The sequence below is a fragment of the Xenopus tropicalis genome, chromosome 8 (assembly GCF_000004195.4).
Source record: "Xenopus tropicalis strain Nigerian chromosome 8, UCB_Xtro_10.0, whole genome shotgun sequence".
NCBI lineage: Eukaryota > Metazoa > Chordata > Amphibia > Anura > Pipidae > Xenopus > Xenopus tropicalis.
In genome coordinates, this window is record NC_030684.2 from 105,709,972 (window position 1) to 105,728,957 (window position 18,986).

At 40.4% G+C, this 18,986-nt stretch overlaps 1 protein-coding gene across 1 annotated transcript; it reads left to right on the forward strand.

Annotated features, from left to right (window-relative positions):
- The first annotated feature begins 749 nt into the window (after positions 1-749).
- On the forward strand, positions 750-18,574 carry tmem62 (transmembrane protein 62). The gene is made up of 14 exons (XM_031890897.1): positions 750-1,068; positions 4,013-4,124; positions 5,428-5,565; positions 6,194-6,239; positions 6,900-7,041; positions 8,573-8,697; positions 9,940-10,062; positions 10,266-10,421; positions 11,286-11,445; positions 13,723-13,836; positions 14,445-14,529; positions 15,597-15,701; positions 15,974-16,092; positions 16,824-18,574. Exons 1-14 carry the CDS (start codon positions 877-879, stop codon positions 17,148-17,150), a joined length of 1,944 nt encoding a protein of 647 aa, XP_031746757.1. The 5' UTR covers positions 750-876; the 3' UTR covers positions 17,151-18,574.
- The last annotated feature ends 412 nt before the right edge of the window (positions 18,575-18,986 follow it).

Below are 18,986 nucleotides of genomic sequence, written 5' to 3' on the forward strand. Positions count from 1 at the left end.
ACAGCGCTCCCTTCTTCTTCTTCATCCCCAGCGGCTCCTCAGTGTATGCGGCTCCTTCTGCGGCGGTGACAGGCCCTTTTATAAGGTTGCGCCCGTGTGTAATGACGTCACACGTACCCAGGGGCGCATCCTTATAAAAGGGCCTGTCACCGCCGCAGAAGGAGCCGCATACACTGAGGAGCCGCTGGGGAAGAAGGAGCGCCAACGCATCGCACTGTCCCGGATAAGTCAATGAATGTTCCGCATTTCCGTAATTTATTACAGAAATGCGGGACATTCATGGAACTATCCGGGACAGCGGGATGCGCTCTAAAAACCGGGACTGTCCTGTGGACTATGGACTAGGGTTGCACATTTTCTTGGAAAAAATACTGGCTCATACTACTCATGCACGCCTGAAATTTGACAGAGAACTTCAGGAGATAGAGGAAATATCAGCATGGACGGGAGACTAGGGGAGAAAAGCCCAAATAGGATATCTCCTGAAAGAATAGGGGTGGGGGTTGACAGCTCTGTTTAAGCAAACTATTAAAACTATAGGAGTGTTCCTGTTGGGTGGAAGGCGGATATACACTCAAAAGCTTATAATCCTGGGAATGAGATCTAATAGCTAACATTACAGTTAGCAGAAAACTGCACCTTCTTTAACTACTAAGAACAAGAACACTCTGACATAAATATAGGGTGGGACTTGGGCTGCTTTGGCAACGTTCTGCTTGTCACTCACAGTATGACCACTTCCTGTAGAAGACTAAAGAAACACGTCCAGCCCTGGTTTCACTGAACAGGGAGGATCTTTCTGCAGCTTCATTAAGGGAAGTGACTGATGCGGAAGTGTTGAGGCTGACAGGCTGCCCATAGACTGGCAGGAGTGTGATGGTTGCTCAGCGGTGCCGGGTCAGAATGCTGAAGCTGGTAGGTGGCTTGTTACTTGCTGGGCTTTTGACACATATTCTGAGCTGGTATAGCACAGCTGGACGCCGGGCTCACTTACAGCGTCGCCACTTCATTAATGACAGAGGACCTGTGCCTGGAGCGGAGCTCAACAATCTCTTCTGGGCTGTGCAGGTAAGAAGTGAATGGTGAGGGTAACGCCTGGATTAGCTGGGCTCTTGGGGGATGCTGGGAGATGAAGTCCAGTAACAGGTAGAAAGTGCAGGTTACAAATGGGAGTGTTAGAGACACTTTTAAGTGACACTGTATGACCTGAAGACATTTAGCCATGGGAGAGTGAATGGCATGCATGTTTTATACTTACATTGTGTTCCTAGATAAATTGAATAAGGCAAATGGGGAGTGGAAAATAATATTAATAATAATTATTATGGTTAACCCTTTACTTACATAGCACAAACACTTAAGTTCCTGCCCCAGTGGAGCCACAGTCTAATGCATACCCCCCAACTGTCCCCCTTTCCGTGAGACAGTCCCGGTTTTTAGAGCGCATCCCGCTGTCCCGGATAGTTCCATGAATGTCCCGCATTTCTGTAATAAATTACGGAAATGCGGAACATTCATTGACTTATCCGGGACAGCGCGATGCGTTGGCGCTACTTCTTCCCCAGCGGCTCCTCAGTGTATGCGGCTCCTTCTGCGGCGGTGACAGGCCCTTTTATAAGGATGCGCCCCTGGGTACGTGTGACGTCATTACGCACGGGCGCAACCTTATAAAAGGGCCTGTCACCGCCGCAGAAGGAGCCGCATACACTGTGGAGCCGCCGGGGACGAAGAAGAAGAAGGGAGCGCTGTGTATGGGGGGGGGGGGGGCTGTCTCTATTGGGGGCACTGTGTATGGGGGGGCTGTCTCTATTGGGGGCACTGTGTATGGGGGGGCTGTCTCTATTGGGGGCACTGTGTATGGGGGGGCTGTCTCTATTGGGGGCACTGTGTATGGGGGGCTGTCTCTATTGGGGGCACTGTGTATGGGGGGGCTGTCTCTATTGGGGGCACTGTGTATGGGGGGGCTGTCTCTATTGGGGGCACTGTGTATGGGGGGCTGTCTCTATTGGGGGCACTGTGTATGGGGGGGCTGTCTCTATTGGGGGCACTGTGTATGGGGGGGCTGTCTCTATTGGGGGCACTGTGTATGGGGGGGCTGTCTCTATTGGGGGCACTGTGTATGGGGGGGAATGTCTGACTGTCTCAATTGGGGGCACTGTGTATGGGGGGCACTGTCTCAATTGGGGGCACTGTGTATGGGGGAAATTGGGGGCACTTTCTATGGGGGGCATTGTGTATGGGGGCACTGTGTATGGGTAGTACTGTCTTTTAGGCTATTGGGGGTACTGTGTATGGGGGGGCAAACTGGTACATAGTTATAACTCACTTATAACTGACTACCTTCTCTCTATATTTGTATTTTATATGTAGGAGTTGCTATATTGTTTTCCTTAGGTAGTACAGTATGAGGGTATAGCACATTTGCATCTGATCCCGCCATTTCTACTATATAAAAGGAGAATTTTTTGAAGAAAAAATGGATGGGGTGTGGTAATTGGGGCGTGGCCACAAAAGTGGGCATGGTCAAAAAATTTGCTGCGCTGCGCGCACCGAATCTTTTTTGTCCCTCTTTTCATTTTTCAAATGTTGGGAGGTATGGTCTAATGTACCTATCATGAGCACCTTTCTTTATGTTGGTGGAGTCTATAGGATTCAGAAGAATACACTATGTTTTTAATTATCTGCCTACCCCATGCCATAATATTTTTTTTATTACATGTAGTAATACCAGTGATGTACTGAAACACACTGATTGGAAGGTTCCTGCCAACACTATCCATCTAGTTTCCATAGTCTCAGTAAAGCTCATCTACAAGTTCAAGCAAAAAGTGCAGTTTACCATTTTTTGAGCCTATATTGCAGCATTTTCCGGATAATTCCATTGTAGCTGTGGTTCCTTGGGGAGTTGTGCCTGCTGCATGGTCATTTTCATTACAGTCGGCTACTGCACACAGCTGCTGGAACCATATAATATTCACTTGCTTGTGCACATAAACGTGTACATGTTACAGAGAGAGCACCACCAGAAATCATGAAGGCCCCAACAACTTAGTTAGCAGGGCCCTTAGAAATCATTGGTCCCAGTAAAAAAAGCTCACTTACAGCTTGAGGCACTGGGCAGTAGGCCTGGCAAATAAGAAGAATAAGAATATGGACCTAATGGAAAAAAATGCCCAACTAAATTAAATGCCTAGTCAAACCCCAAGTCATGCTCATGGTCTGCCAGACCCTATGCTCTGTATGATACAGGAATCAGACCTTTATGTCTCCCGGACAACGCTCTGCCATAAGACTCCTGGCAAAAGTCACCCCTGGCCCCCAGTGGAGACCCTGAGTACAGAAACCAGCAGGGGTTATTTTGGTTATAACTGCGCAAACCAGAAATGTACTTTGTATAATCTTCATAGTTGTAACCTGTGCTGTGATTATGGTAAGTGGTTGAGAATAATTGTTTATGCAAGCAGATTATATCCATTAGTATCCAAGAAACTGATGGCACCACTGGGAGGAAACAGAAGATAATGGGGTGGCGCTTCTATGCACATACCCTGGGTCCATGTTTTAGTGAAGAGGCACATCGGCCTGGTGTTTAGGAGTAGCGCTTGTATTCACTGCAGGATGCCTAAAAATATGGCACTCCCCCAGTGAGTTTTAATTTACTTGTCTTTCAAGGCTCTTCTACCACCACATGCAAACTTTGACAAATATATCCTGTTTGCATACATGTATTTCAGTCAGGATCCTCCCAAGGCCCTTAATACACCCAGTTTACTCTGTCTGTTGTAACGCACATGATTAAGCTAACATTATTCTTTCCTTATCCCAATATCATAAATGTAGAACCCCACATTGTCTGTACATAACATCCCATTCCCATAGAATAGTGTAGTAAGGCTGGAGGGCACTGAGACCACACCATGGTTTCTGTAAGCAATTAGTCTGTGTAATAATTTTGTATTTCAGCAGAAAATATTAGTTAACATATGTGTTTTCCCGTTCTCCTATGATGTAGGTGACTGATCTCCATGTGTCTAAATTTCTGGATCCTGCAAGAGTTTCAGAGTTTGAAGCCTTCTGCAACGAAAGCCTTTCTGTCATCAATCCTGCCCTAGTTCTAGCCACAGGTACCAGGGATTGGGCAGTTGTATAATTAAAAGTTTTCTTATGTGGCTGAATTTGAAGTAAAAGGCAGTGCTTTTAACAAGAAAATAATAAGGAAAGCCATATTCACTGGTGTGGAAAGTGCCAATCTGTTATGCACTTTCCAGTGAATAAATCCCTTATGTTTTACCCTATTAAATAAAAAGTCTAAAAAGCTTTACATAGCAAAGAATTCACTCTACTACTTAATATTTTATTCTTCAACCAACAAATTTAGATTTTTTTTTTTAGCTGTAATATTGGTGTGTATGCGCCATCTCAGTGCATTGTGCTTGAGCTTTCAGAAGGTGCCAGCGCTACACATTGGAACTGCTTTCAGATAACCGATTGTTTCTACTACTCCCATGTAACTGGAGGAGTCCCAAGCTGAACTTGGACTTTTTACTACTGAGTGCTTTTCTCATATCTACCTGTTTTAGCAATACAGGTGTCAGGGAGCTGCTATCTTGCTACCTTCCTATTGTTCTGCTGATTGGCTGTTGGGGGAGAGGGTTGATATCACTCCAACTTGCAACACTGTAGTAAAGTATGACTAACGTTTATCAGTCGCTTGACTGTGGCACCCTGGGAAATAAAGAATATGGTTGTAGGATTTTGTTGGAGATGTTCTATTAACTGAAGTGTTTGAAAAAAACATGTTTTCCCATGACAGTATTCCTTTAAGTAAACTAAAGGCAAAGAGCTTTTAGCCACTGGAATAGTCAGATCAGCCCTTTACCATACAGGTATCTAATTGAGACCTCTCCTTCCAACAGCGACTAGGCCTGCGCCATTTGACAGAGAGCCTCTCATGACGCCCTAATGTATATTCCAGGTTCTTCTGGCATAATATGCACATTATGCCGTTACCAAGTTTCATCAGTACTCTTTGCCTTGCTACTTCTTACGTCTGGAATTGCATCCCCAATTGCCTCTATAGAGACCTTTCCGTTAATGTCTTCAAATTTTTAAAAGTACTATCCCCTCAAAACTTTTTTGGAGCTAATTTTTGTAGTACTGGCTTAGCATCTGATTCAGCCTTTGCACTTAGCCAGTTATATGTGTTTGTATGTAACCCCACTCTTGTAGATTGTAAACTGTATTAAATAAAGCTGCCAAATTTGAGTGCACATTGAACTGGGGATAGAAGATGCCTTGGTGAGAGGGGAAAACAATACAGCAGAAATGCAGGGTGCCATGGAATTACATGTAACATTTTCTCTTCTTGTATCTGGTATTGCTGTTACTTTTTAGCTTAGATTAAAAATATATATATATATTTCTCAGGTGACCTCACTGATGCCAAGACCAAGGATAGACTGGGCTCAGACCAATTTGAGGACGAGTGGAAGGTTTACAATTCTGTTTTAAAAAAATCGGGGATCTTGAAGAGAGCAAAATGGATTGATATAAGGGGAAACCATGGTAATAAAAAAATAGTTTTGGATACCCTCATCTGTTGATATGGGCTCCCATTGTATTGTTTGATAATGGTAGTGTTGCAAAAATATTTTTTATGGGCAAGATATTATTGACTTGTGAGTAAAATCAAATATATAGCTTTTAAAGGCTTAATTACTGACTTTCTTTCTAGAAGCTACCAGGAGTAATTTTAACCCTTTTCCCGCCAAACACCTAGTTTTCCATCCAGGCAGATAAAGGTTTAAAATGTAAGCAATGTAGATTTTACATTTGTGCATACTTCCTGCACCTAGCCACTGCTGTACAGCTTTCTACTGCTGCTTGCCACCTAGGGAACATTCATAGAGGCTATACAATCAAAAGCACATTTCTAAACAGCAGAGATGTGACAAACACATGAACATGTGCGTTACTTAAACAGTTTTTGAGTATAATAACACGAATATGTTTTATTGAGAAAACTATTTTTTTGGTGTTTAGGCCCAATAGAGATGCTTGCATCTATAAAAAAGTGTTAGTTTAAAATCTGTCTGCTCCTTTACAGGTGTTTCTACTTTGTGAACCTCACAACTTGATTTCTGCTTAAGGACCTCTCATTGCAACATTATAATATGACTTTTTTTCATCACAGATTCTTTTAACATCCCAGACTTAAGAAGCATGAAGAACTTCTACAGGTAACTGAGTAATTAACTGCCATTTTTGTACTCTTGGACCAAACCAGTGATGTGAAGCAATGACCTCCATTTGAAGTTGCTGGAATATTTGTGGGTTTAGCTTGCTCACCCTATTTTGGAGTCTGAGTCTGAAGGTTTTCTGTGCCCTAGGCCTTTTCTTTCATGTAGCTATATTCATTTAACATAACTGTTACATGGCCTGTACTTCGACCAGTCAGTTTATAGCTTACTCTGCATGTAATTTAGCACACTACAGCATGACTAGGTAGTTCCCACTCATCATTCTCTGCATTACACGTATTTATACATGTTTTGGTGAGCTAAAATCCCTCATGTTAGTTAGTCATTTTTATACATAGAGTGGTCAGCAAAAGGATCTCATGTCATATTGGACATCTGATACATATCATGGTTTGACATCAGGTGGGCTACTGGAACTGGAACATGAAAAAAAATGTTATACAATAAGCAACATTATTTTTTTTTTTTTTTTTTGGTGTGTGACAGTAATACCTGGTAGGAAACAAGGTAAGCAGTAGTTCTGCACCAGACTGCAGCAGTCTTAGCTATAACAAACCACAGCTAATCTTCCATTAGCCTAATCAGCAAATCTTTCTCTCTGGCTGCTGATGTGTTTTCAGGGTGTTTTTCTTCTTATAGGAAATATTCAGCTTGGCAAAAAGAAGGTTCCTTTCATTATGTCCATAATACTCCCTTTGGAAATTACTCCTTCATTTGTGTCGATGCTACACTCACCCCAGGCCCAAAGCGGCCGTACAACTTCTTTGGTATCATTGATAAGGTAACATACATTTTCTTCTAATGGTCTTAAAGAACATAAATCTAGTAATGTCACATCCTAAATAATCTTCTCAGAAGGTAGAGCTGCCCAGGTGCTTCTTAAAAACAACAGTGCTACTTACACTGCTGACATTTGTTGTGTGGTATCCCATAGTTACAACCTAGATGCTTGTTTTCATTGTTCTAACTGCACAAAACTGACTAAACCTAATTACTGCTTATTTTTACTTTGCACCAAAACAGCAACCCATAGAAAACATTCAGTAGTTATGTTTGTTTTGTGTTCTGGCGGTAGAAAATGAAATGCAACCTGGGTATATCCAAGGCTATTGTGATACTAATATCTACAGTTAGTACTAGTGGTTGTATTTATAGTTTATGTATGTGAGTGTATAGATTGGTAGGTGTGGGTTGGGTGTGCTGGGTTTACTTGGATAGGTTGAACTTGATGGACACTGGTCTTTTTTCAACCCTATGTAACTATGTAACTATGTAACTATGGGTAGTTAGTGTACAGCAAATTTGCCTAGTGTTAGTGTTGTTTTTAGGAACAACCTGGGCAGACACACTGGGAGTGCACACCAGTGCATAGTGATAAAATTTTTGGGCAGCTTGGACTAATTGGACTAATGCTTAAATGTTTATCCTAACCTTTTATTCAAAGGCAAGTTCCCTAACTTAGTGGATGGACAGCAGCTATAAGTATGTTTGGCATAGTTATTTATACATGTAAATGTAATGAAAAGGTGTCTTCTTGTTTTTACTTTCTTTTTAGGGAAAATAAATAAATGGTAAACCCTACCTTTTCTTTTAAAGGCAAATGGCATTCTTTTTATGTTTAGCTATTTTCGCCCTAGACAATTATGTTATGTGAAGAGAGCTATGAAGCCAGAATGTTCCTCCTTTTCTCACTGTAATCCTCTCTCCCCTCTTCTGTGTTGTATTTAGCATGTTTGTGCCTATTCATGAAGTAGAACTTTGCATGTAGCACATTCCATGGTGACCCTTTCATGAGACTGATAATTGGCAGCACTGGATTATGGGAAGCATTGCATTTGAGGCTTTTCTAAGCTAGGAAACTATTTCTGGTATAAAACGACTTTAAAGGAAAGCAATAGATAAAAGCTCTGGGGGGGGGGGGGGTGCCGATTAGTTAGACACCCCTTAGCCTTTATAACTGAGTTAGCTTGCCTCTTCTTTAAAAAACCTTTTCCATGGTCCATTCCTGCTGAGTGTGGTGCTGCCATTTTCTTTTCTGCTCTCATGTATCCCCTGTACCATCAGGGCAAGGTTGCCTTAAGTACAACGCTCCACAGCCAAAGATTTTTTTTGATTAAAGTTTAATGGAGCATTGGATGCTGTACTTCTAAAGGCTTTCAGGTTTATGTTGACATTGTTTGCGTTAGGATTGTCCTGGAGCAGCCAATCAGCAGTTGGCTTTTTCCAGCATTATTGCTAACTGTATCATTTTGTTTTTTTTGTTAGTGATTTAATTACCTATATTTCTAACATATCTTAATCTTCTGTTTCAGAATCAAATGCACACACTTTCCAGACTGGCTATGGAAAGCCTCTACAGCAACCAGACAGTGTGGTTTGGCCACTACCCCACTTCTACCATAGTGTCTGCCTCTCCTGGGGTCCGGGCTGTAATGAGGTTTGTTTCTCTACTACATTAAACTTGACTCCTGTCCGCTTCATCACATTTTTAACTGTATTACATTTTGTTGCTAGAAGTAAAGATACAGCAGTGTTGCTAAAAGTGTGTGGTTTGGCATATACATTATATGGCTTGCCTTGTATAACTGTCTCCTTCCAGCATTTCAGAACAAGAAAACTGTCTTTGGGTCAAAACATAAAAAACAGGGTTATGGGCAGTTATGGGTAAAGAAAATCTCACCAGTCAGTGCTATGTAAATGAGAACTATACCCTTACCACATTTTCAGAAGTTACTATCTCTTTCTAGTTACTCTTACCACAGTGGCAACTGTGGTATTTCAAGCTTTATATGTCATTGACTTGTATCAATGAGAAATAACATCTTATATTGCACCAGGTATTCTGCTTTAACTTTAACGAAGTCATATCTAAAGTAACCATGCAGCACGTCATCCCTTCTCATTTACAAAAGCATGTTCACATTAGAGCCAGTGATCTATTTCTTGGCGGTGATGTGCATGTTCAGGGCAAACTGAGGTTTGCGCTGATCCCCAACAACAAAGATATAAACGGAGGAAAAACGAGGATATCAAATTAAATAGCCAGTGTAACAGATGGGTGGTGATTGATAGGGTTTAGTTCTTCTTTAATCACACCTTTTTAAATTTGGGCAAGAATACATACTCGCCTTATATTAGTTGAAATGCCCCTGAAACTGGAGAATGTTTATTTCATATATGTCAAACACAAGGCCCGGGGGCCAAATCTGGCCCACCTGGCTGTTTTATGTGGCTCTTGGTGAGTGTGTCTGACCATCCAGCCTGATCAATTTCCATTTTCCTCACATAGTAACTAAGACTAAGGGGTATATTTATCATGCTGTGTGGAGTGAAGCATTACCAGTAATGTTGCCCAAGGTATTCAATCAGTAATCAGATTTCAACAGTAGCAAAGCATCTATTAGCTGCTATGAGCAACATCACCGGTAATATCTTACTCCACTTTTTACACATTGTGATAAATATACCCCTTAGTATCTTACTAAGTATATTAATGAAAAATTTGGCCCGCGACTTAGCCTGTGTTTTAGATTTCGGCCCCCTTATGTGATTGAGTTTGACACCCCTGCTCTAATTTATATGGCATACTTAATATTAATATTAATTGTATTATTATGATTTAGCTCTAATTATAATTGGATTGGATCGAATACCTCTTATAACTGAGTTCTGTTTTCAGTTCAGCTGTGGCATATATGTGTGGGCACCTGCATACTCTGGGAGGTATTGCACCTACTTTGCACAGTCAGCACACTCAAGGAACCCTCGAGCTGGAGCTTGGAGACTGGATGAAAAATAGAAGGTAAAGGTTCTTGCACCTCAGTCTCTGTCATACTGCCTATCTTATTTGTGCGCTCCATTCTATTGCCTTTCTTATTCTGTCCTCCCTTATCTGTATCATTTTAATGAAGAAAAAAAGAGAATGCATTTATAACCCCATCTGTCAGATACCTGCCGTATTGGGAACACTGCTTCACAGTGATGCTGTGTGTTCTTTTATTCCAGATACCGCATCTTTGCCTTTGATCACAACCTCTTCAGCTTTGTGGACCTAGTGTACAATGAGTGGCCAGCAATCCTCATTACTAATCCCAAGTCTGCCCTCTACACTAACCCTGCTCAGGAACCTACAAGACGGATTCTGCATTCTACTCATATCAGGTGATCTTGGTGCTTTATATATGCTGTACATGCAAAAGGCACTTATAGCTATGAAAGCATCTGTCCAGTAGGTCAGGGTACTGGTTTTGAAATAAAGGGTTAGAATATCTAGTATAAATAAATTTAAAGCAACTGCTTTAAATTTATTTATACTAGATATACCATGACTGGATGAATGAAAATCTTCATAGACAAAGGGTTAGAATAAACATTTTCTAAACAAATGTCCCAGTTGTGACACAGTGCTATCACTTTGCATTGACCTGCACTAACTCCTTTTAATGGGATCAGAATGTTAAAAATGGACATACATTGGCACACTAGGAGATCAGTCGCCTGGAATAAATCTCCTCTACAGCGGGCGACTTATCTCCTGAAAATGCTTTCCAGCCAGCAGCAATGTAAATCACTGGTGGGAAAAAATGCACGCTGCTTTGGTTTCCTAAAACAACAAAAAAGTTGCTGCACAAGGAAGCTTCAGGCTACTTTGGGAAGGCATGGGTTGTTACTGTTATAGGGATGCATAACCTCAGGGCTTGTACAGTAAGTGTATAAAATGCAGGGTTTTACATATGAGCTTGTTTATGCAATATATTTTTATAGGGGTATACATTGTTTAGTATAGTTTGCCTTTAAGTTTTTGCCAACATATATTTATGTCTCTAATTTAAAAAGATTTTATGGGAACAAGACTAAGTTTATGGAGCACATGAATAGGCTGAATGCCTTTTGTCTAACTATCAATAAATTAGCCTAAGATCTCTGCATTAATGCTTGCTGTCGCGTTGCCCTGCAAACTCCTATCAAACTCTCTGGTGTCTTTATATGTAAAAATGAGAAATGTTTTTTTTCATCCTTTTGAAGGATCCTGGCATTCTCTACCAGTCCTATCACTTCAGTCCATGTTAAAATAGATGAAACTGATTTGGGTGAGGCTTCCCTGTCATCTGGCCCACTGTACACTTTAAAATGGAACCCTGATAACTACCAGACTGGGATTCATAAGATCACTGTTGTAGTCCAGGTGCGTAAGAATCTGAGATTTCAGTAAATAAAAATAGGTTCCTCTGCAAAGATTCTGTAATGCTCATCTGCATTAATTTTGAAAATTTGTTATATACATATTTATAGAATTTATACTGAAATCTACAGTTAGTATTGATTTGGCATGTACAGTTTATATATGTGAGTGGATAGGTCTGTATGGTTCTGTGTATGTTGGATTCACTTGGAAGGGTTGAACATGATGGACTTGGTCTTTTTTCAACCCGACTTAACTATGTAGTTTGGTTGCCCTACAAATGCCTAAATAGAGCAGAGTACATTCTTTCATAATGGAATAATCATAAGTTGGTCATTTTGTTTTTAGAAAGTTTAATCCTGGGGGTAGATTGTTGCACAAAATGCTTCCACACACTCAAAAGAAAGGCACAGACTGTTTAATGCAGTATAAGCGGTTTTCCCAAGAAAACTGAATAAAATACAGATAAATAAAATCCCAAGTGGGTTCTGCTTGATCTAATAAACAGGGGATTTCTCTGTCTACCATGGGGTGAGGGCCTATTACCCAAGTGCTCTGTAAAAACCTCAGCCACATGCAGCTACAGCTGAATAATCAGGCAGCTACCTGGCTGGAAAATCGGCCAACCTGAATTGGCCTGCTGGAATAAAGGACCACACATAAAGTGGCCAAGCCCCTTGCAAAAAAAAAAATGGCAGGAGTCCAACACACGTCCACTCTTACCCACCTGCCTGTGTCTTCTGCTTCTTCACCCGCAGGTAAGAGAGTGGCTGGCCCCCCGTGACTACAGGGTCTGCTTCCTCTATAGTTATGCCACTGCACAAATCTGGGCAAAACATAAACCTAATCAATCTGCCTCCTAGTGTTTATCTTTTAGTCTCTTATATCCTATTGCAAGTTACTCAGAGCTATGCCATCCAAGTCTGGGTTTGGTCAATGCCAGTAGAACATACGTAATGCTGAAAAACCACAAAATTAAATTTTAAGACTGACCATGCTTTCTTTAAATAGCTTTGTCTGCATAACATGTACCCCATCACATAGGGCCCAGCTGAATGCCACATCTTTCTCTGAGCTCTGTATATAGCTTTTTTACAAGACTACTCCCTACCTAAGGGTGAGGGTAATTTTACATGCACTTGCCCACTAGTCCTTAGGGCCGTGGCAGATGGGGAGATTAGTCGCCCGTGACAAATCTCCCTTGTCTCGGGTGACTAATCTCCACAATATGCCATCCCACCGGCTTGAATGTAAATCGCCGGTGGGATGGCATATGTGGCGCCGCGATTTCCTGAAAACCTCAGGAAACTTCTGCGATTTCGGGAAATCGCTGCGCAGCATATGCCATCCCACCAACGATTTACATTCAAGCCGGTGGGATGGCATAACGGGGAGATTAGTCGCCCGCAACAAAGGAGATTTGTCTCGGGGGACTAATCTCCCCTTCTGCCACAGCCCTTAGGGGCTGCCCAATCAAGCCATAATGGGATTTCTTGTTCTCTGATAATAAAGCTACTAATAACGGTTGAATATTGATTCTTCCCTATGGACCTTTCCACCATCTACGTGCCAGAATCTTCTGGATTAGATCTTATTAAGAATTTTTGAGGGTCTTTCCCCTTACCAAAAGGATCATGTAACAGCATGAGATGTTGTAGGATGCTACAAAATCTCATTCACAATGCTAAAAGTGAAATCGGATTAGATACAGTTAGATTGGTCTTGTTTTCATGCACCTGAATCACAGTCGGTGTATTTCAGTTGAAAACTAGAGCCTATTTTATCTTGTTAGGTGATAATGCAGCATGGATCATTCTCTTTCCACGCATTTCAATACAATTTCCGTTATTTTTAAACATATACATCCAATCTGTAGAATTAGATCTGCTGATCCTTTTACTTTTGTTTTCTCCTGGACCATAAAGACCATGTTGCACATGGCATTTCTTTACAGCAAAAATACATCAGCCAAGAAATCTGCTATAACTCCAAGTCTGTTAAGCACTGACACGACTGGCATCCCCTTGTCCATTTCGATTTTGACCCAAAAATGCTTGTATGGGTTTTTAGGCAGTAGTGATGGTGTTGGCACTGTTACACACCTTTCTGGTGTTTACATTTCTATTCTCTGCATTAAATTATGTGTGGAAAGCTGGCAGCTTTGGCTCTTGTAAAGTACCCTGACTGACAGGCACTAAACAGAATGTTATTACCATGGATTCAATATGGTCACTTTTGATCTATCTGATGTGCTGTTTTGAACTCCTTATTTCCATACAGGATGCAAAAGGGAGAAGCCAAACAAGGAGCCACTTGTTCAGTCTGGAAGATAACATATCTCTAAGCTTTAGTTTGATCCCGTCTTTAATTCTTCTTACCGATCACTACATTTTGGTGAGTTTAAGTACATAGTGCTTGAATGCGCCATCTCCATTATTTACAGTTTTCCTAATTTCATGTTATAGTAGAACAGTGGTAATGATCTGTGTCATTTTAAGCATACCCGTGTCTTACTTGCTTGCATGTTTGCAAAAAATGCACTAATTTAGACGTAAAGGAAAGCTGAATTTAGTGGGAGGGAGCTAGGCACCCACCAGTCTCTTTTCTCTTGCTGGTGCTGCTATTAGGAACAAACAGCAATAACCTAGCAATATTTAATTTTTTGACTTAGATTTGTGCCTGTGCAGTAAATTCTAAATATGTGCAATAAAATAAACTCAAAGTCTTGTACCTTCTGGTCTCCCTTTTCATCTTTGGCACCAGTGCCAACCCTTCTACATTTTAACTGCTTTCCTTACAGCACCTTACACACACTTCATTGTGACTGTACATATATAGATACAACATATGAAACAACCCTAAACACGTTACCATAAATGCCGATAACTATAAAACAGTCCTAAAATGTATTTCCCAGATTGCCCCACACTGTGTGACTGGAGACCTTATATAAAGGCTTTGAATATTCACATTAATTTAAATATTGTTTCTGTTCTTCTTAGGCACAAGTGCTGTTCTTCCTCTTGGTGCTGAGCCAAATCATCCTGCTTATTATTTTCAGGTACAAGAGACGACCATCCCTTAGGGGTAAGTGATAATCTCTCACCCTGTATTCTTATTGTACTGCAGATTGTCACTGTTTATTTACTAAGTTACTTCCTACCACATAATAAATCCTATTTCATATCATCTATATCATCCAGAAGTCACAATCAATTATGAAAATCAAATTATGTATTATGTTTATGATTATGTATTGTATGAAATGTATTTGACTAAAAAAATAGCCTGCTAAAAATATGAATGCATTATGAAATACATAGGTCCTAAAATGCATAAATCTTTACAATATACACACCTTCATAAATATGGTGCAACAAATATATAGATTTCATATAAAGGAGTAGTAATAGAGAGGAATTCATATTGTAGATCTAATATATCTCTTCTGGTTCTTCTCTGAAGGGCTGTGCCTTATGGCTGGTGATTAAACAATAATGTTAATTAGCGCCACAGTGTTACCCTGCGTGGGTGATTATTGCATGAAAACACGTACAGCAAATAAGCAATAATAAGCAAATAATTCTAATTTTTAAAAATGATTTCCCTTTTCTCTGTTATAATAACATAATAAATTCTACTTGATCCCAACTAAGATACAATTAATCCTTATTGGATGCAGAACACCCCAATTGGGTTTATTTAATTCTTAAATGATTTTTTAGTAGACAAGGTATGGAGATACAAATTACAGAAAGATTCCTTATCCAGAAAACCCCAGGTCCCGAGCATTCTGGATAATGAGTTCCATACCTGTACTGCAGTGATATTGGCAGGAAGTTACCTGTGCAGGCAATCCCTGAAGCTTTCTGTTTCAAATCAGTGGAAACTAGGGATGCACCAAATGCCGGGTTCAAAACAATCGGAGCCTTTTTCTGCAGGTTTTGGATTCGACTGAATCATAGTGTTTGGCTCTCTGGCAAAACTTCATTATTTTTAATTTCCTATTGACAAAACAGTCCTTCATCTTTTACGAATGAAAATAAATGGAGTCATTTCAGCTTCAGCCTCCCTATCCTTGCTTACTTTGTGAGCTTGTGTAACCAAGCACATTTGTGTATCTCTGTGTGATTAATGTATCCCCCAAACTGTAGGCCCTCAAGGATTCATTGGGCTGACGTCCTTCTCTGTGCATGTACTGTGCAAAACTAATCTTTTCTACTACTCCGTGCTGCTGCTCACCATATACACCGCAGTGGGTAAGTACATTTAAACCTGGCTTTATATCATTTGTGGGTTAGTTTTGCCTTCTCATACTCCAAAAGCCAAAAATGTACATTGCACATGATACATAGGCATGCTAATACAATCTTCAAATTTCTTTTGGCTCCAATATTGATTTGCAGAGTTTTCTTTGAATAGGCTCCAGTATCTGCTTATGCTTTTTTTCTAGCTATTGATTGATAAAGACAATCACAATAAAACATCTACTTGAGTAATTTCTTTATTTCTCTTCCCTTAAATTGTTCAGGCCCCTGGTTTGTTGGTGAGATTATAGATGGCCATGTAGGAGTCTGCTTTGCCTTTGGAGTCATTGTTGGTGGAAATTTCACTCAGGGGAGCCTAACTTACTTTGTTGGAATAACACAGGTATACAACAAAACAAGGATCATTTACAATCATTGGGGAAAGTTGCAAAGTGCCATTTTATGCCCACAATGCACCTGTCACACAGTCAAACTCTTTGGGGGTGATTTTTCAACGTTCAAGTTTGATTTTTTTTCACAATTCAAGTTTTTTTGTGCTAAAACACAATTCGAGTTATGGATAAAAAATTCACAAAACAATGAAAAATTTGTAAGATGCAGCTACCACGCAACGTTAACGCAATCGCAATCTTTTTGACGTGCCCACAACTTTTTCCTCACTCATCAAATTTTTGTCACAGTGGGTTTTTGTGGCAGTTTCGCAAGAAAATTTGCCAGTGGTGAAAATATTGCCAGCCTAAAATATTTGCTCATTAATAAAGCACTTGCCCATATATGTAATAAACGGTACCAAATTTGCCCAAGCGCAGTAACCCCTTGGCAAACAATAAGATATTCGATTTTAAACAGCTGACAAGTAAATCTGACCTTTTGATTAGTTGCTATAGGTTTTAGAGATGTAGCTAACCTTGCACCTTTTATTATATTACCCTATATGTTTTAGGAATGTATTCCTATAAAACTACCTGGTTTTAATTCTTAGCTATGAGACTGATCTATCAAATACTGAACTAGGTAATCCTGTAGCATTCCCAGCAGTTCCATATTCTCCCCATTTATGAACATCTCAATTGAATTACTGAATTATATTTTATTTTTATCTTATTCATTTAGATGGTATTTTTTAACATTCCAATGATGGCTTACCTGTGCTGGTGCCTACTGCTCCGATGTAAAGGCCATGGATTCTGCTCCCATATCCGTCACAGCAGAAAAATTGTGTGCCTCCCCATCTATCTGTTCCTGATTATGGTTTTTGCATGGCAAGTGTACTCCTGCGTCTTCCTGGCACTGACCTACGGGACCTTAGCAGCCTTCCTCTCACCAATGAAGCTATGGCTGGTGGTGGCTACTGTGGTCATGGGCAGAAAAGTGTGGAGGTTTAGCACCCCTGAACTCAGATCCTATATCATAGAACTTAAAAACTGTCAGAGCTCCTGACAATAAAACAGAATTGTGCTTTGGCAGATATTTTAATCCCTAGTGGTGGTAACTGCTGAAATGTAAACTGTTTTATAATTCCTAAAGGTGTGCCTTGTGTACAGGTAGGTTATTCCCTTTGAAAAGGCCTGCACTCAGGCAGTTACACCACCACAAACTGGTCAGTACATAACAGGATGTGTTTGTATTGTACTTTAGACCACTCTGGCCTTCAGCCACTGCAGCTTTAATTCTGTATTGGACACTGATGATTCACCCTGCTGAAGCTGCTACAATGTTCCCTTCCAGTATCAATCACATAACCCTGCAGTGGCTGAAGACTGGAGTAGGCCTATTGGCAGCTATAAACATTTTGGGTTTTTTTGGGGGGGGTTTGAAATGATTTTTAAAGATAAAAAATGGAAATAGGCTAAAATGTGGTTGACAAACATCAGCCTTTCAGTTTTATGCTGATACACATTCCTTACATTAAAGAATGTGGGTCAGAAATGCATTAAGTGAAAATCGCCTAGATCGGGTGTGTATGTTAATTGCTAGAAGCACTGAAATTTTTGAGTACACTGGAATGTGATTCTTAAATTGTAGGACACTTGATTTACCTCTGTAGCCAGTACTAAACAGTCAGCCTAAAGGTGGCCATACATTGTAAGATCTTCTCCCAATATGCCCACCTAGGGCCAAATGATGGAATTAGAATAACGGGCATAGGCATTGTCGGTTTGGGGACTGCATTAACGAGCCGATGCGGTCCCCAATCCAATGTAAAAATTAAACCTGCCCGAATGCAATCTAGCTGATTTCAGGTAAGAGAGGCCCGCCTAAAGGAACAATGTTGGCAGCTAAAATCGTGTATGGCCACCTTAAGGTCTGTACTTAGGTTTGGTGCCTCCCTAAATGGCCTGCTGTACTGTATATGCACAATCACAGGTTGAGCAGGTTTTTTTTCCTCAAATTTTTTTTTTTTTTTTTATCATATAGCCACCCAGTGGCTGCTGCTTTAAAGCTGCAACCCTAGACACAGGCCCTTGGGTGCCTAGATGGTAAAAACAATGCTGGTCAGCCAATAAAAGCTCTAAGTTATTCAGTATATTTATATCTAATATATATATATATATATATACACATGTCAGAGAACAACAGTAGCATTTAGAAATCACATCTGGATTTGGTCCATTTTCACTTGCAGAAGCATGTGTTAGGCCTCAGAGCCTGCTTATTACTGCTAATGACAAACATTACATAAATGTTATACTGCACCTAGTGATACTCAGGCCATTTGGTACAGTAACTTGTACAAAATATTTAAGTTGCTGAAGTTTACAGTTCTTGAATGTAATAGTATAGTTTTACCACTGCATTATATAGAATCATTACAGAGATTTATAAATCAGTATTTCTGAATTAAAAAACATATGAAACAAAAATGTGTGCTTTGTTTCTGTACAAACAGCTGTATTGCTAGATGCCCCCTGTATACCACAGGGCAATACCAAAAACTGTTCCACCAATAACACATTTAGATGTTTCCCTTTGGCAGCTCTGCGGGCAGGTTCCTTGTTTCAGTTAGAACATTTGAGCTGCTACTTTTGACTAACATATTGACAGTAAGGGAAGATTTGAGGAAAGGATTTTGGGGTGCGGTGCAGGGTGGGGTGTGGACCTATTAGCTGAAAGGGATAAGTTGCTAATGCAGATGTCTCTTATTTAGTTTCCAATAAGCTGCATCTGTGATGAGATATGGAGGGCAGCTTTATGTGATGAGTACTTTAGGGGAAGGGGAACGGAGTAGCAGGAAGTGAAAAGTAAATGGAAAGTAACACACGTACCTATTTTTCT